Source organism: Hylobates moloch, unplaced genomic scaffold (assembly GCF_009828535.3).
Source record: "Hylobates moloch isolate HMO894 unplaced genomic scaffold, HMol_V3 SCAFFOLD_2, whole genome shotgun sequence".
Lineage (NCBI taxonomy): Eukaryota > Metazoa > Chordata > Mammalia > Primates > Hylobatidae > Hylobates > Hylobates moloch.
Window position 1 is genome coordinate 30,326,578 of NW_026652277.1, and position 24,169 is coordinate 30,350,746.

The 24,169-nt window shown below is 36.8% G+C and overlaps 1 protein-coding gene across 2 annotated transcripts in view; it reads left to right on the top strand.

Moving 5' to 3' along the window:
- Positions 1-24,169, top strand: part of SLC39A8 (solute carrier family 39 member 8) — a 130,907-nt gene that overhangs the window by 67,741 nt on the left and 38,997 nt on the right. For both annotated transcript variants that reach the window (XM_058432641.1, XM_032177887.2), the window contains exons 2-5: positions 6,423-6,585; positions 14,633-14,802; positions 17,124-17,246; positions 17,747-17,911. In XM_058432641.1, the coding sequence (XP_058288624.1) occupies positions 6,423-6,585; positions 14,633-14,802; positions 17,124-17,246; positions 17,747-17,911 (621 nt within the window). The remainder of the gene's footprint in view (positions 1-6,422; positions 6,586-14,632; positions 14,803-17,123; positions 17,247-17,746; positions 17,912-24,169) is intronic.

Here is a 24,169-nt window from a genome sequence, read left to right on the forward strand (position 1 = left end):
AAGAAAAGAATTTTCAACCCAGAATTTCATATCCAGCCAAACTAAGCTTCATAAGTGAAGGAGAAATAAAATACTTTACAGACAAGCAAACGCTGAGTGATTTTGTCACCACCAGGCCTGCCCTAAAAGAGCTCCTGAAGGGAGCACTAAACATGGAAAGGAACAACCGGTACCAGCCCCTGCAAAAACATGCCAAATTGTAAAGACCATCGAGGCTAGGAAGAAACTGCATCAACTAACGAGCAAAATAACCAACTAACATCATAATGACAGGATCAAATTCACACATAAGAATATTAACCTTAAATGTAAATGGGCTAAATGCTCCAATTAAAAGACACAGACTAGCTAACTGGATAAGGAGTTAAGATCCATCAGTGTGCTGTATTCAGGAAACCTATCTCACGTGCAGAGACACACATAGACTCAAAATAAAGGGATGGAGGAAGATCTATGAAGCAAATGGAAAACAAAAAAAGGCAGGGGTTGCAATCCTAGTCTCTGATAAAATAGACGTTAAACCAACAAAGATCAAAAGAGACAAAGAAGGCCATTACATAATGGTAAAGGGATCAATTCAACAAGAAGAGCTAACTATCCTAAATACATATGCACCCAACACAGGAGCACCCAGATTCATAAAGCAAGTCCTGAGTGACCTACAAAGGGACTTAAACTCCCACACAATAATAATGGGAGATTTTAACACCCCACTGTCAGCATTAGACAGATCAACGAGACAGAAGTTAACAAGGATATCCAGGAATTGAACTCAGCTCTGCACAAAGTGGACCTAATAGGCATCTACAGAACTCTCCACCCCAAATCAACAGAATATACATTTTTTTCAGCACCACACCACACCTATTCCAAAATTGACCACATAGTTGGAAGTAAAGCTCTCCTCAGCAAATGTAAAAGACAGAAATTATAACAAACTGTCTCTCAGACCACAGTGCAATCAAACTAGAACTCAGGATTAAGAAACTCACTCAAAACCGCTCAACTACATGGAAACTGAACAACCTACTCCTGAATGACTACTGGGTACATAACGAAATGAAGGCAGAAATAAAGATGTTCTTTGAAACCAATGAGAACAAAGACACAACATACCAGAATCTCTGGGACACATTCAAAGCAGTGTGTAGAGGGAAATTTATAGCACTAAATGCCCACAAGAGAAAGCAGGAAAGATCCAAAATTGACACCCTAACATCACAATTAAAAGAACTAGAAAAGCAAGAGCAAACACATTCAAAAGCTAGCAGACGGCAAGAAATAACTAAAATCAGAGCAGTACTGAAGGAAATAGAGACACAAAAAACCCTTCAAAAAACTAATGAATCCAGGAGCTGGTTTTTTGAAAAGATCAACAAAATTGATAGATGGCTAGCAAGACTAATAAAGAAGAAAAGAGAGAAGAATCAAATAGATGCAATAAAAAATGAAAAAGGGGATATCACCACCGATCCCACAGAAATACAATCTACCATCAGAGAATAGTACAAACACCTCTACACAAATAAACTAGAAAATCTAGAAGAAATGGATAAATTCCTTGACACATACACCCTCCCAAGACTAAACCAGGAAGAAGTTGAATCTCTGAATAGACCAATAACAGGCTCTGAAATTGTGGCAATAATCAATAGCTTACCAACCAAAAAGAGTCCAGGACCTGATGGATTCACAGCTGAATTCTACCAGAGGTACAAGGAGGAACTGGTACCATTCCTTCTGAAACTATTCCAATTGATAGAAAAAGAGGGAATCCTCCCTAACACATTTTATGAGGCCAGCATCGTCCTGATACCAAAGCCTGGCAGAGACATAACCAAAAAAGAGAATTTCAGACCAATATCCTTGATGAACATTGATGCAAAAATCCTTAATAAAATACTGGCAAACCGAATCCAGCAGCACATCAAAAAGCTTATACACCATGATCAAGTGGGCTTCATCCCTGGGATGCAAGGCTGGTTCAACATACACAAATCAATAAATGTAATCCAGCATATAAACAGAACCAAAGACAAAAACCACATGATTATCTCAATAGATGCAGAAAAGGTCTTTGACAAAATTCAACACCCCTTCATGCTAAAAACTCTCAATAAATTAGGTATTGATAGGACGTATCTTGAAATAATAAGAGCTATCTATGACAAACCCACAGCCAATATCATACTGAATGGGCAAAAAGTGGAAGCCTTCCCTCTGAAAGCTGGCACAAGACAGGGATGCCCTCTCTCACCACTCCTATTCAACATAGTGCTGGAAGTTCTGGCCAGGGCAATCAGGCAGGAGAAGGAAATAAAGGGCATTCAATTAGGAAAAGAGGAAGTCAAATTGTCCCTGTTTGCAGATGACATGATTGTATATCTAGAAAACCCCATTGTCTCAGCCCAAAATCTCCTTAAGCTGATTAGCAACTTCAGCAAAGTCTCAGGATACAAAATCAATGTACAGAAATCACAAGCATTCTTGTACACCAATCACAGACAAACAGAGAGCCAAATCATGAGTGAACTCCCATTCACAATTGCTTCAAAGAGAATAAAATACCTAGGAATCCAACTTACAAGGGATGTGAAGGACCTCTTCAAGGAGAACTACAAACCACTGCTCAATGAAATAAAAGAGGATACAAACAAATGGAAGAACATTCCATGCTCATGGGTTGGAAGAATCAATATCGTGAAAATGGCCATACTGCCCAAGGTAATTTATAGATTCAATGCCATCCCCATCAAGCTACCAATGACTTTCTTCACAGAATTGGAAAAAACTACTTTAACGTTCATATGGAACCAAAAAAGAGCCTGCATCACCAAGTCAATCCTAAGCCAAAAGAACAAAGCTGGAGGCATCACACTACCTGACTTCAAACTATACTACAAGGCTACAGTAACCAAAACAGCATAGTACTGGTACCACAACAGAGACATAGATCAATGGAACAGAACAGAGCCCTCAGAAATAATGCCGCATATGTACAACTATCCGATCTTTGACAAACCTGACAAAAACAAGCAATGGGGAAAGGACTCCCTATTTAATAAATGAGGCTGGGAAAACTGGCTAGCCATATGTAGAAAGCTGAAACTGGATCCCTTCCTTACAGCTTATACAAAAATTAATTCAAGATGGATAAAAGACTTACATGTTAGACCTAAAACTATAAAAACCCTAGAAGAAAGCCTAGTCAATACCATTCAGGACATAGGCATGGGCAAGGACTTCATGTCTAAAACACCAAAAGCAATGGCAACAAAAGCCAAAATTGACAAATGGGATCTAATTAAACTAAAGAGCTTCTGCACAGCAAAAGAAACTACCATCAGAGTGAACAGGCAACCTAAAGAATGGGAGAAAATTTTTGCAACCTACTCATCTGACAAAGGGCTAATATCCAGAATCTACAATGAACTCCAACAAATTTACAAGAAAAAAACAAACAACCCCATCAAAAAGTAGGCGAAGGACATGAACAGACACTTCTCAAAAGAAGACATTTATGCAGCCAAAAAACACATGAAAAAATGCTCATCATCACTGGTCATCAGAGAAATGCAAATCAAAACCACAATTAGATACCATCTCACACTAGTTAGAATGGCGATCATTAAAAAGTCAGGAAACAAGAGGTGCTGGAGAGGATGTGAAGAAATAGGAACACTTTTACACTGTTGGTGGGACTGTAAACTAGTTCAACCATTGTGGAAGTCAGTGTGATGATTCCTTAGGGATCTAGAACGGGAAATACCATTTGACCCAGCCATCCCATTACTGGTTATATACCCAAAGGACTATAAATCATGCTGCTATAAAGACACATGCACATGTATGTTTGTTGCGGCACTATTCAGAATAGCAAAGACTTGGAACCAACCCAAATGTCCAACAACGATAGACTGGATTAAGAAAATGTGGCACATATACACCATGGAATACTATGCACCCATAAAATGATGAGTTCATGTCCTTTGTAGGGACATGGATGAACCTGGAAAACATCATTCTCAGTAAACTATTGCAGGGACAAAAAACCAAACACCGCATGTTCTCACTCATAGGTGGGAATTGAACAATGAGAACTCATGGACACAGGAAGGGGAACATCACACTCCGGGGACTGTTGTGGGTTGGGGGGAGGGGGGAGGGGGGAGGGACAGCATTAGGAGATATACCTAATGCTAAATGATGAGTTAATGGGTGCAGCAAACCAACATGGCACATGGATACATATGTAACAAACCTGCACATTGTGCACATGTACCCTAAAACCTAAAGTATAATAATAAAAAAAAACTTGTACAGAATTAGACAGAAGAGTAAAATAAATCTGTGTGAACTGATCACCTCCTTCAAAAAAAAAAAAAAGAACTGCTTAACAGTCATCAGGTGTTAAGGAGTCTTAGAATGCTAATTCTGAAAAGTCTTTGGAGATTATCTACAGGCATCTTTCCTTTTTCCTCTTATTTTACAGTTGGAGGAATTTAAAGTCCAAGTAGGCTAAGTCTTCCTTGCAGGGAAACAGTGGTGCTCTCTGTGTGTGCTATCATGTGCTATCACACCTATTTATTCTTGGAAGCACACAGTGTCCAGTTGAACCACAAGGGCTGTCTACTTTTTGAGTCTAGCAATTATGCTTCTGGATTCCTTCCTGGTGATGAATAAACTGCATACTTTCCCTTCCCCAATTAAATCTTGAGGTATTTTCTCCCTCCATTAGTTTATTATACATCATTCTGAGGTAAAGGGAAGACTGTTAACAGGGCATTGGGTGTGGTGTATCCTCTTCTATGGATGGCACGCAGCTATCATTAATCATAAACTCAACAGAGTGGGTTGAATAAGGAACAATTTTAGGTACATACTTAGACATTAAAAATATCTAAATATGCATTTTCTATAAGGTAGTTGTAATCTTAGCTTTGGACAACTGCATAGATATTGATGTATTTGATTATTTGATGTTTTTTCATTTTTCCTTTATAAACAGTAGTGATCTCCTTGTATCAAAATACAACATTTTAAATTTCATTGTTTCTGTCGTAAAGGGAATTACAGCATCTTATGGTCAAACAATTAACATCAACTTTTGAGTTATTGATACCATTCATAGTGTATTAGTCAGCTCAGGCTGCCATAACAAAATACCAAAGCCTAGGTGGCTTAAGCAACAGAAATTTATTTTCTCATAGTTGGAGACTTGAAGTCCAGACCAAGGTGCCAGAATGGTTGCTGTCTGTGAGGGCTCTCTCCTTGGGTCACAGAGAGCATTTTCTCGCTTCCTCATATAGCAGAGAAAGAGCAAGTGAGCAGGCTCTTTGATGCCTCTTTTTATAAGTGCACTAATCCCACTGGACCAGGGCCCCAACTTCATGAACTCATCTAAACTTAATTACCTCTCAAAGGCCCCATCTCCAAATACTATCACACTGGGGATTAGGGCTTCAACATGTGAATCTGGGGAGACATAATTCAGATCATAGTACATAGCTAAGGTCGTATTGGGGTTTAAGCATTGGCTGAAGCATGCAAATAACTTGCCTAAATTACATTATTAAAGACAGACTCTTCCGTTTGAGTGAATGGATGTTTTTCACACTATAATTCATATGACATTCATTAGCATTTATTTTATATTTTTCTTAATAATGCAAGTACTGTATATGGAAGAGAGCTTACAGTTAAAATGTGAGAACAACATTATACCTTTAAAAAATTATTTTTGCAGTTTTTTTCCTAATGTAGCTTCTAGTCCTCGTTAATAGTTAATGAATTTCTAAACAGCCTAGCACTATTTTCAAAACTTAATATAATATAGAAAAGCTACCCAACGTCATTGAGAATAATGCATATTTTAACGAAAAACAGTTTGTGCAAAAGACATATTTTAAAACAACTTTTTATATTTATATTTATTGCAGTGTAGAGAAGAGAGGAATTTCTTAGCACGAAACTGTAGGGAGCCAGGTATTTGTCTACAAGAAATGCTATAGAGGGCCATGCCAGTGACACACACAAAATATCCATTCAAACTGAAGAAAAGTAAACTCAGAGGGGGTACTGACAATAAAAATTTGTTTTAAAACCCTTTGTTTGAATGGTGTTGGTGCACCCCTATTTTAAATAAAGTCCTTGGATATGCCCAAACCAATTTTTATCTTTTTTCTGCTGTAGGAAGGCTGTTGATTAAGAAGGGATTTTTTTTTTTTCTATTTTTCTTGTTTCTAGGTTTAAACTGGTGTGGGCTGTTTTACAACTTTAGGGGCCTTTCAATTTCTGTGGTGGGCTTTTGTATAAAGAGTGCTGTGCATCTAGATGAAATAGTCTGTGTCTCTTTATAGCATCTTTGCTTATGTGCTTTTACACATTATTAACACATTTTTTTTTTGTTTATTCTATTTCAGTGTTTAACAGCTGAAGAGATCTTTTCCCTTCATGGCTTTTCAAATGCTACCCAAATAACCAGCTCCAAATTCTCTGTCATCTGTCCAGCAGTCTTACAGCAATTGAACTTTCACCCATGTGAGGATCGGCCCAAGCACAAAACAAGACCAAGTCATTCAGAAGGTATATTGGAAGCATTTTTTCTCTTTTATTTGAAAAGTCTAGGAACCATTGTGAAATGAAGTTAATATGCCTCTTTTTCTGCTTTCTTGCTTTTAATTAATCTACATAGAACTTCTTAGAATAATACTTATATTCTGAAAGTATTTAGAATAAGAAGAATTATAACTCATTTAGGCTTCGTAAGTTATGCTCTTCTGTTTGTTGAATCAAAATTACATTTAGTACACTTAAAAACTTTATAAAATCCAGTTCTTGATTTTAAACAATATATATTTTATGCTGTGCATATTGGATTTGCATTTTATTTGGCTTATAAATGATCATTTCATTTCCATTATCTTTTGCTTACCATATTATTTTAAGGCTTGTCAGTTTATCTGCAGTTACCAATGAAGAGCTAAGAGAACTAGCATGCTTCTAGAATAAATTTTCAGGGACCAAATTATTAGTTTTAATTTTCATAGGTGAAAGAAAATACCAGAGACTATTTAAGTGACTATAATGATATTGCCATGAATATGGTACTTTAAAGGTATGATCTGATGCAAAGAAATTTTAAACCATAATAAAATATATGTATGCTTAATATACAGCTCACATGCTTAAATGTGTAGAAGAGTAACTTTCACCAATGAGATAAACCAATTGTTCAGGGAGTCTGTTTGAAAATTATGTTGGAATTTTAAATTTTCATTCATTTGTTCATTAAGCAAATAGTTATTGAATGACATACCAAGCATTGTTCTGTGCACTAAGGAGTCAATAGCAAACAAGAAGAAAAATTGTCTGTCTTATTAGGGCTTACAGTGTAGTGGAGAAGAGAGATAATAAACATTTAAACAAACAAGCAAATAAACAACATAGTTTCAGAGTGAAAGGTGCTATGAAGAAAATAAAATATTAGTAGGTGAGGGATAGAAGGTGATGGTGGGTGAGTGTCATCTTAGATAGATCAAGGAAGCCCTCTCTGATGAGGTATCATCTGAGCAGAAGGAGAGGGCCACAGCAAGGTCTTCTCTAGGGAAGAGCATTCTTAATTGAGGGCACAGCCAACATAGCTTGGCAATGAGCTTGGCATGAGTGAGGAGCAGCAAGAGGCTCCTATGTGTCTGGAGCCTAGTGAGTTGGTGGGGAAGGTAGAAGGATATATGTCCTGGTGGGAGATGGAGGCCAGGTGAGGAAGCCTTGTGGGAGGTGGTAAATTGATTGGGTTTTATTCCGAATGTAGTGTGAAGTCACTGTACCATTCTGAACAGGAGAGTGCTGTGATCTCATTCAAATCTGTAAAAGGGCATTCCACCTGCCTTCAATCTGAAGAACAGATTGTAATGGGGCAAGAGTAGAAGCAGGGTGATTGGTCAGGAAGCGATTGCCAGGAGCTGATGCTCAGGATGATGGGGACTTGGACTAAGGTGGGGGAAGTAGAAGTGGGGAGAAGCAGTAGATTCGGAATGAGTCCTGGAGATCATGCTAAATGGTTTGCCCTGGATTGATTGTGGGAGAGGGAACAATGAGTCAAGGCTTGAGCCAGAGAAACCAGAGAGATCGTTATACCATTTCCCGGGATGGAGAAGACTGGGAAGAGCTGTTTATTGTAGAGGAAGGGAGTGGTGAGGATAAAGAGTATAATTTTTGGCATGGTTGCTTTGAGACATGGACATACACAGGTAGACAGGGAGGTCCGGTAGGCAAAGGCACACAGACATTTGGAGAGGAGATTGCTTTCAGAGGAGAGGTCAAGACTGGGGATTTGCCAGTCTAGAGATGATATTTAAAGACACTGGGGCTAGGCACGGTGACTCATCCCTGTAATCCCAGCACTTTGGGAGACCAAGGTGGAGGACTGCTTGAGGCCAGGAGTTCAAGACCAACCTGGGAAACATAGTGACACCCCATCACAACAAAAATTAAAAGAATTAGCTGGGCATGGTGGCATACACCTGTAGGCATAGCTACTTGGGAGGCTGAGGCAGGAGGATCACTTGAACACAGGAGGTCAAGACTGCAGTGGGCTATGATTACCCCACCGTACTCCAGCCTGGGTGGCAGAGGGAGACCTCATCTCAAAAAAAAAAAAAAATAAAGATGCTGTTCTGAGTGAGCTCATCTGACATGAGTATAGATAGATAAAGAGAGTAAAGATAGAGAAGAAAAGGGAAGACTTAACAAAGAAAGTGCCTGTTTTCATTTCTAGATTCCTTTGTGTATGTACACTTCAATCTCCCTCTATATAAATAAAAGAGATAACAACAATGACAAAAATAACGATGATAGCCAATTCTTTTGTAGTACTTACTATATGACAGACACTCTTTGAAGTACTTTACACATTAATATATTAATCTCATGCAACCATATGATGTAGGCACTACTATTCCCATTTTACAGCCAAGAAAACAAAGGTACAGGGAGTTTAAAGTCATTTGCTCAAAGTTACACAACTTGCATGTTGTAGAGCCAGATTCAGCCCAGGTTGTCTTGGCTTCAGAACCCATGTTCTCATTGATATTCTGTATTTATATATACAAAGCATAGAAATCATCAAGTATCATTTATCAATATAATTTGCAATTTTGTGAATAACAGTAATTTCAATTTTGAAATATCAGTAATTTTGAATTGCTAATTGTTCAAGCAAATATTTTTGCTAGAGTATATTTATATTTCTACAAGCCTGTTTAATACAATTTGCACTTTGCATTCAAAAGTAAATTCAGCAAATGTTTTAGGATACTACCCTTGACTAATAGTATTGCACAGTGAAAGCACAGACTCTGAAGCCAGTTTACCTGGGCTCAAATCCCAGCTCTGTAATTTTCCAGCTATGTTGGGAACATGACTTTAACCTTTTCCTGCCTCAGCTTCCTCATGTAAAATAGTACCTTTCTTATGGGCTTGCTGTAAAGATTAAATGACTTAATATTTGTAAAGTACTTCAAACATTATTCATTACATAGGTGCTGTAGTAGGCCTGTTAGTTAGGTCTGTTAAATAACTACATCTAACATGTGCATAACTCTAGGTACAGGAAGTGAGGTTTCAGAAAAAGCAAATACTCTACTCTGTGCAGGTTAATTACTTATATTCAAAAGTAATTTTTTAACCCCAGTTGCTCAGTGCAAGTTAATTACTCATATTCAAAAGTAATTTTTAAACCCCAGTTGCCTAGGTTAGTCTGTTTCAGGAACCAGGAGTTGAGAACTGGGAAGTCAGAAGCAGGGTGCGAGAGGTAGAATTCTAGGGGCAACACTACAAAGTCATAAAATGGAAAAGTCAGCACTTCTAAGTTATGAGATCATAAAGGCACCAAATATTCAGACAGATAACCCAATAAAAAGAGAAATGCCTCTTAGGGTGCATATTGTCTTAGAAATTGAAATGAGGCTGGGGTGAAGTGGGATAGGGTGGGAGAAGATATGAAATGTTTCTGGGGGAATTTAGGAAAACTAGTAGAGTGCTTGTTACTACTCATCTAAGATGTTTAACTTGGCACTCTGTTGCCTTTTTGATGTGATATCTTGATTGTTTTATTTTAGTGCAGCTGTATGATTATTTAATATCTCTATGGGTCAGTTACTTTAACAGTACCTTTATAGAATTGTTGGGAGTATCAAATGAGTTAATATACATAAGTGCCTAGAACAATGCCTGGCACAGAGGAAGAAGAATGTCTTTGTTCTTATAGATGTGTTCATAGGTTCACCACATTCCCTGGCCCCTGTGTAATCCTATTGTTTTTCTCACTAAGAAACACATTTTAAAATAATTAAATGCACTGGATTTTTCACATAACTTTTCACTTAATGAAGAGTCAAGTCTTTAGCTCATCCAAAGCAATAAAAAATCAACATAAAAGAAATCCAAATGATACAAGAATTTGAATACATTTATGTTGACATTTTAGTGGGCAGATAAAATAACAATTTCTCAGAGGCCTCACGTTTTATTTTTGAAAGTATTTCATGTGCTTTATAAAATGATATTGATGAGTACAGTAAACTGATGATAAGTTAAATTTTCTAGGAGAGAAATTAATTGCATTTTAGTAATAATTTAATGGTCTGAAATTGCCTCACCTTTTGATGAAGTTACAGAATAGTATTTAATTCAAATAGTAGATAAAATAAAGAATATTACTTGAAGCATTCTTGAAGATCATATTGTCCAACTCTATAATACAACCAGTGATGTAAGTCTAAGTTCCAGAGAGGTTAAGTGGCTTCTTGTAGGCGTAGTACCTAAGGTGAGATGAGAGCTCCTGATTCTTAGTTTGTTATTCTTTTCACTGAATAACAGTGAATTAAATGAACTAACATTTATATCATGGTCTACTTACTAATTTTTTAAACATAATAATAATCAACATTTATTAAAGGCTTGCTATATTCCAGGGACAGCATTAACTGGTTTTATTTTATTCTTGTAAAAACTCTATGAAATAGGAGCTATTTTAATCTGCATTTTAAATATGAGAAAACTGAAACTTAGGGAAGTCAAGGAACCAACCTATGATGCCAGTGAGCGGATGAGCTGGGATTTGAACACAAATCCTCTGGCTCCAGAGTTCACATCGTTAAACACCATTCTATACAGTTTCGCAGTTAAATGGGGCCAGACAAAAATTGAAGCCTGGACTGTATGCAGATCTGCAAAATGGGGATCATAATAGAACCATATTTCCTCACTAGTAAAACGGGAAAAATAGTAATACCTATCTCATAGGGTTGCTGTGAGAATTAAATGAGTTAAAATAGGCAAAGTTCTTAGAAGAATCTCACACAGTGGACATTCAATAAATGTAAACTATCATGACTATATTTCTTTGAAATCTATTAAAATCTTTCAGGGTTCACTTATAAGGAGATTGGTCCCTCTCTGAAACAGATCATTTGAGAAAGTCCCATGTATACATGGAGGTGTCCAAGGAATAGATTCATACCAATGTATTCTTTTGGTGCTTCAGTTGAGTGGAAACTCCAGACATTTTTTCTGAATAATGTTCTAACAATACAAGAAGGGGAAGCTATGCAGTGTGCCTAGAATGTGATGAATTACACTCCCACCACCCCCCTAAGTTATGCTGATAAATGTGCAAGGGCAAAGAAAGTTAGAAAGTTGGGTAAGCAGATGGATTGGTATTTCCTTTTGACAGAGTTCTGCTGCACCTTGAAATGGGGAATTTATTAATTCATTCAGCAAGCAATGTGTGCTTTTTCCTGGACACTTTTCTAGGCACTGAGGATGAATAAAACATAGCCCTTCTCATTGAGAATCACACAGTTTATATGATGTAGGCAAATATATCAGTGATAAAATTACTGTAGCACACAAGAAGTGGTAAGTGAACCAATTAGTTTCAAACAAAGAGTGATGGGAATCCTGACCAGCCAGGGAGCACTGCCTGGAGAGCAGGGAAGCTTCATAGAGGAGATCTTTGTGTTGGCTTGGAAAGCCATGTATGAGTTTCTTAGGCAAGGAAGATAGGAAAGTGCTTTCAGACAGAGAACCACAGGTAAAGGTAAAGCTCGATAGGGAAAACATGGTGTTTGGGTAAAGGCTGTGTTGAGAAGGGGGTAAATAACACTGGAGAGGCTGTGCAAGCATCAGTTTATGAGGGGTGATTCCAAATGGGGGCATTAGATTGATCATTTTTGTGATTTAATATAAGTCTGCAGGCCATGTCAGCTAGTAGGAGGGGCACCAGATCGATAACTGTCACATTATATAAGATGAGGGAGTGAGAGGTGATGAGGGTCTGACTTCAAGGCACTGGCAATGAGGATGGAGAAGCTGAAAGTGAGAGATACCTGAAGCAGAATTGGTAGAGTTTGATCACCAGTTGTCTATGGAATTAATTGGTGGAAAGTGAAAAATTGAAATGGATTCTACTGTTCTTGTTATTTATGTAGGTAGTGAACAAGGATAATGGAGCAGATGTTTGCGGGGAAGCTGATGAGTTTAACGTGCATGTGGCTTTGCTTCTGTTGGCACTTAACAATTTCTTTGCCTTTTAATTTTAGTTTTCAACATGTATAAATCTTGTCTACCCAATGAGATTATAAATATTTGTTGAATGAATGAATGAATGTAGGCTAGTGATGGATAGAAGTATGTTTCTGTTAAGAGAAATTCCATGTAGATATACCACGAAAATAGGTGTGGAATTGAGAACTCTCTCCAAGTGGAATGTCTGTGGGGACTAGTAGTATTGTTTAAGGTAATAAGGTAATAAATGGGAATGAAGTGGGCTGTTAGGTGAAGTTGTAGGGCACGGCCAGGACCTGAAACTGGTAGGAAAGTGTCTGGAGAAGATGCAGTTATCATGGTCAGTGCTGTGATGATTCTTGGGGTCACATAGTACCATTTATAATCTGACCTTTTAATTTAGTACTTAGCACATGACTTTGCATCACTCTTTGTGTGTGTTTGCATGTGTGTGTCATGGCAGGAACCATGGTTTGGTCTACATCATCTAGGCTGAATGAACAATTACTAAGTTTGTTTATTTGTACATAGAAATTCTAGACTAACAATAATTTTAGTGAACAATCTTGTGTTAATGAAGTATGTATAATTCAGGATAACATTTTTACAGTTTTGTTGAGTCCTTTGGGCTTTTTATAAATGAAATTACCTCTAAGGGAATAATAAAGCATATTACTAAAAAATGTGGGCCTGGGAGCCAGACTGTCCAGGTTCAAAATCCAGTTTTCTATCTGTGTGACTCTGGCAGCTTACTTGAATTCCATATGCTTTGGTTTCCCCAACTGTATGAAGGAGGCAGTAATATTTCTCTTACAGGGTTTTGTGAGGTTCAAATAAGTTGACCCATGTTGATCACTTAGCACAGGGCCTGGCACATGGCAAATGCTCCCTGAGCTGTAGGTGTTACTAGTGTACTCCATTGACAGTGCCATGGAGAAAAGTGGCCCACCATTTAAACATGCTTTCTGGATATTTTAAAGAAGTGGCTATACAGAGGCAGCTTTCTCCTCTGTCACACTGTACTTTGTCTACAGTGTGTGGGGCCAGAGGCAAAGTCACATGTTGCACAGCCTTGAGGCCAGGTTGTATCTCAGCCTGCACCCACACATAGGTGACTGTCCTGGGTATGTTTCATTTGTGTTCCCATTTTGTCAGTACACCAGCCCCTCTAAGATAGAGAGAGGGAAATTGAGGCCCAAAGGCAATAGGTCACACATGCCATTAGCTATAGAGCTTAGGATAGAATTCATTCATTTTTTTCTAAGCAACACTTATTGTGTGCCTACTGGGTGCCAGGCCCTGGGTCTCGAGAGATGAAAGATGCACCACCTTTTTCTGTCCAGCATCTCTTCTGTATGGAACATTTTTGCTTAATTTGTGTCTCGCAGGGTGAGTTATGTAATGCAGCCGCTCTCTCCTGCCCCCATGTGCTCACTTCCTGAGGGCTTATTGCATCAGACTGACTTTAGTTCCCAGGAGGCTCCAGCTGGGGAGCTGAGGTGCTGCTGGTGCCACCTTCTTTGAGGAGGTGCTGTCCTCAGGAGTCTGAAATCAAATGATTGTGACAACCTCAGTGTTAGCAGCTATGGTCACCTTGAAGCTAGCCCACTCTGACCCATCTCCATCCCTGCCCTCCACCCATCATCCCATACCTTTGTCCTGAGGCTCACACTGCCTCTGTTTTTTTTTTTTTTTTTTTCTCCAAAATGCTGTTTTAATCTATTCCTTGAGCCATAGATGAAACTAGGTGGCTTGGAGCGTGTGGACCTCAGATTGTTACTATTCTAGATGTTCTCCAATTTCCCTGCAAGCCGTAAAACTCATTAATCCCATAATGATTATTTAGGGCTGATTAAAACATAAACTGTATTGCTATTAATGCTTGCTATGCCATATTTATATTCTCAGTTCTCTATATACTTTTCATTGAGTAGATTTTGTTCTTTTAAAGAAGATATGTGTCTTAAGCTTTGGAAGATACTTTTAAGCTTAATGTACAGGAAAACTTCATTTGGTTCCTTGCTCTGATTAATTTGTACTCTCTTTTCTCTCTGACCCACAGTTTGGGGATATGGATTCCTGTCAGTGACAATTATTAATCTGGCATCTCTCCTCGGATTGATTTTGACTCCACTGATAAAGAAATCTTATTTCCCAAAGATTTTGACCTTTTTTGTGGGGCTGGCTATTGGGACTCTTTTTTCAAATGCAATTTTCCAACTTATTCCAGAGGTAAGGATGTTGGCTATTCGTTTCTGTGAATAATTGTTTCTTTTGAACGTTTTAGCACTTTGTATGTTTTTAGCCTCCATAATTCTTACAGCATTTTATGGTCTGGTTTATAGTGTCTTGGATAAGAGAAAGCTGAATCACAGCAATTTTAAAGGCTTGTCCCAAGCTGCAGTGGATATCGGTATCAGAGACAAAATTAATATTCTAGGAGGCCAGCTACTAGGACGTGCTCAGACAGCTCTGGGACACCTCAGAAGGCCTTAAAACTTTATTCTGCTTTGCACTTGGCAAATTTAATTTTTCCACACACTGTTTCATTGTTTATTTATTTATTTTTCTAAAGAGCGTGCAATGTCAAATGTACTGCAAATGTCAAATGTAAATTTATAATTTTTTAAAGATATACCACTAAATTCCCTCATATATTTACTACAGCTATAAGTGACTAGAGAGTAAATGAGAGCATGGTTGACAAACCTTTTCATTTTTTCCAACTATGGAAAAAATATCAGTTGAGGACTAATAAATAAATAGCAACTTATTTTTTTCCTTTGATAAAATGTGTTACTGATCTGATCTTGACTATAGTGCACACTATTCAATTTATTTCAAATCTGTGTTGTGCCCATATAAGGAAGAGAAATGGAGGAAGGAAAATAAATGAAAGGAAAAGAGAGGCAATGTTGAAGAGGAAGGAAAGGAGAAAGAGACTTTCATAGAAGGGATCCACAAAGGGGAACTAAAGAAATATATGTATAAATGGACTATATCTGCCACCCACAATGCACACACACAGGGAGAGACAAACCCCATACAGAAAGAAAATACTAATAGTATTTCAGGGAGTACCACCCTCATCTCATAATTTTTAGAAAATTATAACTAAAGCTTCCTTTAATTTTTCGAGCTATACATGAAAGTGGGTATATAACTTTTTAGAGTTATAGTTTTATTATCGTTATTTGATCTAGCACCTAAGATAATATCTATTTCAAAGCCTCAATTGTAGAGATAAAAAATATTAAAATTTAGGGTGATTAAATAATTTGATTATAGCTTTACAATCAGCTAGTAACAAAGCTAGGATGACAATACAGATTTTCTGATTTAAAAGAGTATTAGATACATAATATATTTAATATGATATAATATATGTATTTATTATCTCATCTGCTTTACGGGTCAAATTAAATTAAGCAAACTAATACTGTATGAGGACTAAAGACTCTACATTTATGATGTTAAGGTTTTCTATTTTATTGAAATTTAACAATATAAAGAATCTGTCTTTGTTATAATATCTCGAATTTCCATGGAGTTTTTTGTAGCAAAATGATTTTCATTTTCTTATTTCACTTTATTCTCATAACTTCAATGTTAGGTAAATGGAACAGGTATATATATATATATTGCCATTTTTGCATTGTATAAACTGGCACAAAGAAGTTATTCAAATGAAGATGCAGCCATGATGTCTCCCCAGAGGCAAACATAGGACAAGAACCCAGACATCTTCTATTCTGCGTCAGAGGGGAGATTCACAATGTGTGGAATGGTGTAAAGTTGTGGCTTTTCACCCATTAGTCTCTCCTCTGATTCTATTTATTTGAAGTTTGTGTGTCTTGTCTGTTAGGAACATCTTGACTCTTTATAACTTCAAACTCTAACTCCAGTTCTTTGTCCTTTAAACAAAGAATTATTCCATTCTTATTGCTGTGTGTGTGTGAAAGAGAGAGAGAGTGGTGGCAATTTTAAATCTTCTTTTTGCTTTTATTCTTGGGCCTAGGCCTTGATTTATTTACTTTTTTAGAATTTATCACAGTTCTATGGGTATAAGAGGAATTCTCTTGGGAAAACAGTACTCCAAGTGGCCTGCCATATTTGTTTTAGAAGTTTGACTCTGGATATCATGGACTAATACATTACTTTTAGAGACACTAGGTAATCAATATCTCATTTATCTTCATTATCTAGACCTAATATTGTATTCTAAAGATGAGAATCAGTGCTCGTGCTTTACTGCTAAAAGTTTACTCTTTCAAGGCAAATATTGCTGTAGGTGTTATAGGTGGGAAACTAAGATTCTCTGGTGGCTTTATTTAATGAGACTTCTGGTTGTAAGATTTTTGTGCCATCTCATACAGTTTTGTCGTTCAAATTTCAAAGTTTTTGTTTTGTGATTTTTGGCAGCGAAATTTCCAATATTACTTGGATGTGAAGAGAGACTTAGAACTTTGGTGAGAATTGTATTCTGGTATTATTTTCCAGAAATCAAGTTAAATTTCTTGGTTTTACTTGAATTGCCCTTTTTTCTCCCTTAGGCATTTGGATTTGATCCCAAAGTTGACAGTTATGTTGAGAAGGCAGTTGCTGTGTTTGGTGGATTTTACCTACTTTTCTTTTTTGAAAGAATGCTTAAGATGTTATTAAAGACATATGGTCAGGTAAATGGACTTTATTTAAAACATCCGATATTTTACCCCCTAAAGCTACTTTATATATGCAAATAAAGATAGGAATTTTATTCTTAGAATTATGAGAATGGTCCAGTTATTAGGCTTGTGAGTTTAAGGAGAACAAAGGGTCAATATATTGACAAGTATAAGATAAATACTTGATTCATGTTGTAAAATTTGGAGTTTTTTTTTTTCAAGTACCAGCAATTTAATATTGAATAACAGATGTGCATAATTCATATTCTATTCATATTCATCAAAATAAGAATGTATATGTGTTCTAACATGAACAAACAGTAACAGCAGAATCTAATAAATGAAAATACATGTAAAAAAGAGTAATTTTATATATCTAAAAAGACTTCTTTACATACAGAATAGACATACAATTTTCCTCTTATAAATAAAAAGCAGTAAACTCTATTTCCTTGTCTGTATGAATCATCTTTTTTCTTCTTATAATCTCTTTGGTTTTTGTTCCCATATAGAATGGTCATACCCACTTTGGAAATGATAACTTTGGTCCTCAAGAAAAAACTCATCAACCTAAAGCATTACCTGCCATCAATGGTGTGACATGCTATGCAAATCCTGCTGTCACAGAAGCTAATGGACATATCCATTTTGATAATGTCAGTGTGGTATCTCTACAGGTATATGTTGATTCCATTTTTCCTTGATTATACTGCATTCTTTATACTGTGTAAACATGACTGTGTATGCAGCTAAGTCAGTTTTTGTATGTTTATATATGTCAGACTTATTCCTATATATGTGGGGTAACTGGAATGTAAGTCTGCATTGTTTTTCCACCTTCCCTCTATATGTTTACTCTAAACAAGTGAGTTAAGAAAGAAATTGTGGATCACTGATCTGGGCTTCATTATTCTCTGTTCTCTAAGATTATTTACTATATGAGAGTCTCTCAGTTGCATTTATACAATATTATATAGCAAAATTAATTCAGAGCATTTATTTTACAGTTCTTTGAAGATCCAGAATCAAATAATCCTTTGATTGATTTTGAAATTGCAAGAAGAAAGATTTGCAAATTATTAAAATTGTTTTTATTGATTGACTTACAATTTATTTTTATATCCACATCTTCTAAATAATATTAATAGGCACAATTTCTTGAGCAAGTATCATATACCAGGTAATATGCTTAGCACTTGATTATTTGATCTCATTTACTTTTTATAACAACTACTCAGTGTAGGGATTATTTCTTATGTATTAGAACTATATTGGTTTCAAGTGATAGAAATCAAACCAAATTATATATGCACAAAGGAGAACTTACTGGAAAGATACTAGATGACTAATGGAACAGCCAGGCTACAGGAAAAACAAGAACCTAGGAACCACTAGAACCACTAGGACTCTCCCTCCTTCTGTTTCCTGCCTCTTAGTATCATTCTTTTCTTTCACTGTAGGCCATCTTTTCCATAAGTGGGATACATAGCCACTAGCAGTTCCTGAGATTTGTCTTATAATTTCAGCTGCTAGAAGGAAATTGACATGACTCTTTCAGTCCTAAATCCAAAATCTCTGGCAAGTGTCTTCCTGGTCCAGCTTGAATTAGATGATCACTTCTAGACTAATCTAAGTGCTTAGAGGGCTGGGCCCCTTTAATGGTATCAAGGGAATGTGGATGGAGTAGAGGAGTGGTTATCAAAAAGGATGCTGAGAAGATAGTATCACTGGTGTCTACAACAATTCTCATTTGACAGATGAAGAAAGTGGAACTTTAGATGTTAAATAACCCCTCCAGGTTTACTCAGCTAGTGAATGGCAGATCCACAAGCTATATAGTTAAACATGATATAAAAGTGAACAGTTAAAAACAAAATAAAAAGGAAAGCCAGCTAAGGGGAAAAAAAGCAAAAAAAAAAAAAAAAATAGAGCAATCTGGAAGCGATTATTATGGCAAATACCTGAGTTTCCTTCTGGAAAGAAAACATGATTGGTCTATGCTTCTCTCCACCTGATTAAGGAAAATCTCGTGTATTTGAAGAGCCAAATTCTGTGTTAGCACTAAGCTAAGAGGAAATTATTTTTTGCAGTGTAATGAATGATGCTTTCAGCCAAGAGTTTGCAAAGAATCTGGAAATGTTCAAGTATATAATTTCTTACAATAATAATTACAGCTAACATTCATTAAATGCTCAAGGACTATGCCTAGAACGTTAGATGAATTACTTCATTTGATCTTCCTAATAACCTAGGGGGCAAGTGCTGTTGTGATTAGGAGAGTATGACTTAGAGAGGTTAAATAGCAAACCCAAAGATGCATAGTTCCTAATGGCAGAGCTTGGATTAGTACCAAGGCTGCCTTATACCGAAGCCTGTGTTCTTATGTACTTTGCTGGACTGCCTTCCTTATGTTGCTGCTCTACTGTAAGCAAGATGACAACATCAACTCTTAAATATTTATTTTTTGTAGTGGGGAAAAATAATTTGACCCAAGGATATTGCTTTCTGAGGATATATTATTTAATGCGAAGCACAGCAGAGAAAGCCTAAAGAGTAGTAGTTAAAACCCTTCCTTATACCATGTGTCTAAATTCTAGTTGCCTTTTGCAAGCTTTTGGCAAATACTGGATTATAGTGAGATTGTGGTTGAACTCTGACAAGTCATTCGAGAGGTGCCGGTCAGCTATTTTGCTCATTTAAACATTGATTAATAATTCTTTAGAAACCAGATGGCAGAGGGATAATCTGCCATGAAATTTGGAGCCTAACTTGAATTCTTGCTCTGATGGAAGATTTTCCTGTATCTTTCCAGAGTTAACAAGATAACTTTAGGTAGGGCTACACTTCTACAGAGAAGGAGCTTTGAACCTGGTCCAACCTTGAACAAGTTCTCCCCTGGGATCCTCAAGTCCTGTAACACAAAGCACGGAAGAGATACAGTTTGAGATTTAAAATTTTTAAAGGGCTGATCACCTCCTTGACCATACTAGAAGCTCAGTGTGACCTCTCCTGATTTCAGGAGAGTTCCTTCTGATGAACCTGCTAGGGTAAACTAGCTGCTAAATGTGCCTTGAGTATCAGAATGAGCTGATAGGAATATTTATTATTTAGAAAGGAATATGGCTGTCAAAGCCTTCAGCTTTTGTGAGAGGCTAAATTTTTTTTAAAATCGTAATTAACAAATAAGTTTAACTTCTCCAAAGTTATATTTTAGTTAAAGCTTTAAGGCTTCTGATTTAGGACTAGCTATGGGCAGAAGACATGTTTGCAGTAAATCTAAGCACCATGACAAAGATGAGGCCCTCGACATGATCCTGTTTTACATAATTTTGAAATACAATCAGAAGGCTGTTTTTACTCCACTTATGACAGTAATGCTTTCATTTACTTATTCAATCAACATTTATTGAGTTCCTGTTCATTGTCCTAGGCACTGGAAATTCAGAAGCAAATTCTCAAGGAGCTTACAGTTTATTCAATGGAAACACAAAATATAGAAATGAGCAAAACAAGGAAATATCATATAGTAATAACCTACTTTGATGAAACTAAAGCATGGTGATGTGAGAGTGATGTGTGGGAGCTTCTTTTGATTGGTCAGAAAAGGTCCCTCAAGATGTCAGCAGGGAATTGTATAATGAGAAAGAACCAGTCATGCAAATATCAGGGAAGAAAATATGCTAAAGACTTTGAGAATAATCAAACAGGTCACACACAAGGGACCTGGAAGCTGAATGGTAGTGGACTTCCCCACATCAACGCTGGAGATCAGTGGCACAATTCCTTCAATATTCTGAAGGAAAACAACTGTGGAATTGTAAACCTAGGTAAACTACCTATCTAGCGAGAGGGAATAATGGAACTAAGATTCTGGAAATACACTTCCAGGAATAAGAAGGCAGCTGAAGAAAGAAGAGAAGGTGCGTGTCAGGGTGACAGCCCTGCACCAGGCCTTGAGATAATAGTTTTGACGCTAATTTCTTATGGGGATTATTTTCTCGCTATTTTGGTTGAAGGTATAGTCTCAAATAAATAGACATTTAAACAAATTGAGCAGCAGACTGCAATTTTCAGTTTTGTTTACATTGCACAAAAAATCAAAAGAACTGAAATTTAAGAAATAAGTAGGTCTGGATATTGCTTTAAGAGAGTAAGTATTACAATATAAGTGATAGTGATTTTAATAATAAAATTAAAATACTTTATAATATTTTATATTATAAAAATAATCTAACCTAGGTGACCCCATTAAAAGGATTGAACATGATAATATAACTCAGGGTTCAATTTGAGTTACAAGTATGGATTTAAGAATTTTGTTGACAATCCCAGTTGTCACTGCTTCAACAAAGTTTTTTCAAATTGAAAATAATAAGGAACTCTCTAAAAATTACAGTGAGTTAAGAAAGGTGGTCTAATTGGCATTACTATCAATAGAATGTAAATTATGTGAAAATCTAGATTATAAAAGCATAATTTTTGATCTTGCTGAAATGTAGAAAGAACAAAGACATGTTATAGAATACTTAAGCTGTATGACTTAGGAATGTATTTATTATTCACCCAAGCAATTCTGGCTCATTACAGAATACTCAGCTAAGCAATAATATTTAAATTTAGAAGTCTCTGGTGTTTTATCTGTGTTTAGTCATATAAAAATCATAGTTTTACACATATGTTTTTATTTTGTTTTCATGGAAGCATATTTATCACAGTGAAATAATAGAAGATATTAACATTTAACAGTTAGCTTAATTATAACTTTTAAATATTTAGATGAAATGATTTGAGAGTTCCTTAATACCTTTGCTCCAGGCCTATTAAGTGTGAGGCACAACAGTCTACGTGGCATGTGTGTGTGCACCTGCATGCTTTTTGGGGAAAAGTGGGGGTCATAGAGGGGTAAAAAGGAAGATGTAGGAAAAAGAGGGGTGCACAAGATGCTGTTTCCCCGGTTATTCAGTTATTGTTGCTAGGTAATGTGTCACATGTCACCTTGTGACATGCTTTGTGTTTTTCTCTTTGACGTTCCTGTGTAGCCAAGTGTGGAGTCATTTCAGTATCTGTGCAGCCGGGTGGGGCTCCCCAGCCCAGACACAGCCTTGGTGTTTGTTGAATGTTGGTTGCTGAGGAATGTTTGGTACTTTGGGGAGGGTGTCAGCTCTTCAAGGCCACTAGAGGGCCCCTGGAGCTCGTTCCTCCAGCTCTCTTTTTATGAAATTTCCTGTGCTTTCATTTAAGAATAGATACTATTAAATATAAAGTGATTTTTAGAAGTTGATTATTGTGAATTTTATGTGTAAAGTTGAGGTGCAATAAAATAGAATTTAGCTGCAAAGTGTGGATATGTTAGGGAGATTTTCTTTGCTGATGACTGATATGAAGTGACACGGTATGAATAGAATGCTAACATTTCTGAGGTGGTTGGGCCTCCATGAGAGTTTAAATACACACGATTCATTCAACAAGTATTTTTCCAGTACTTAACATATACTTGGCACTATTCTAAGTGCTGGCACAGAGGGGACAGTGGAGAGGAGATGAGGACCCAGAGCAGTTTTCAAGAAGTAACAGATGAGGTGAGACAGCAGAATTCACAGATTCCAAACTTTCCACCCTTCCATAACATGACTGAAATATTACACATTTTGCACAGAAAAATGGAAAGCACTCTTTTTTTTTTAAAAGTATGAAATACAAAAAAACTGACTGGATGCTCTGTGTATACATATATGTCTACCGGTCTTTTGGGTGGTGTGTTTTTCTCCATTCTTGCCTGGTGGTGGGAAGAAGGGTAGAATATTACTGGCTATCACTTGGGAAGTGGAGTGGGAGGAGAAGGGGACTGGGGCACTAAGGATATTTGACATAACACCCCTTTCTTTAGTACTGTACTTGACAACAGTCTTCAGTTTGCTCTGTGTCCTTGAATTGAGGGTCTCTCTGGTTCACTTTCCCCAGGGGTAGATCTCCAGTCATCATCTGGGGTGGCTGCCTTGCCACATTGGCTTGTAAGGAAGGGCTTGAGGTTCTACTTGTTCCGTAAATAGGCTTGCAGCCACTTCTCTTATGTTTAGTTCCGGTCTTTGCCCTCTGCCTTCAGAAGTACTTGGTGCCTCTAATCCCTGAACTTTTTTGAGGTTCTGGGTCCTGCATCACTTTGCTTCTTGTTGACTTTCTTCCTCTGTGAAGTCAGTCAGAACTTGCCTTCCTCTTTCCGTCTTCCAAAACACAAATCTCAGTGCTGTCATGTTGTCTCTCATTCCTCCTGTCCTTGCGGCTTTATGTCTTCTTTATTCCTTTATAAGGACATAGCTTCAGGAGGGCATTTCAGGAGGGACTAGAGATAAATATGTATATCTGGTCCGCACTATTTCACTAAAAGACCATTTACTATTTTAAATCATATAGTTCTTGAACATCACAAGATTTAAAAACAGAAATTAGTTAATTTCCCCTATAACAATTAATTAAAATAGAAAACTATACAAATAATAAAATGACATAAGAAATTATTTCCACTGATCTTGATTGACTAGTACTTACATAAAAACAATAACTAGAGGCAGATGATATAGCCAATCATGAGGAGAAATTCTGGGTTGTCTTTGCTGTTAGTGGAATTTCTCTCTCACTGGGTCTATCTCAGGGCATCCCTGCCCTGGACAGGTCATTTTATCTGGCTTTACTCTATGTGTTGCTAAGGTCATGAAAATTGGTACCTGAATCCACTGAATTTAGCCTACTTTCATTGATATGAAGTACACTTTTATTCATGAAAAACTGTTCTAAAGTTTTTTTTAATCCACAAAATTCTTATTTCTTATTTTCTTACTTTAACAAGGAGACTGAGATGATTATTTGGAATCTGTGAACTCTGCCGTCTCACCTCATTACTTCTGTTACTTCTTAAAAAAACTACTCTGGGTCCTCAT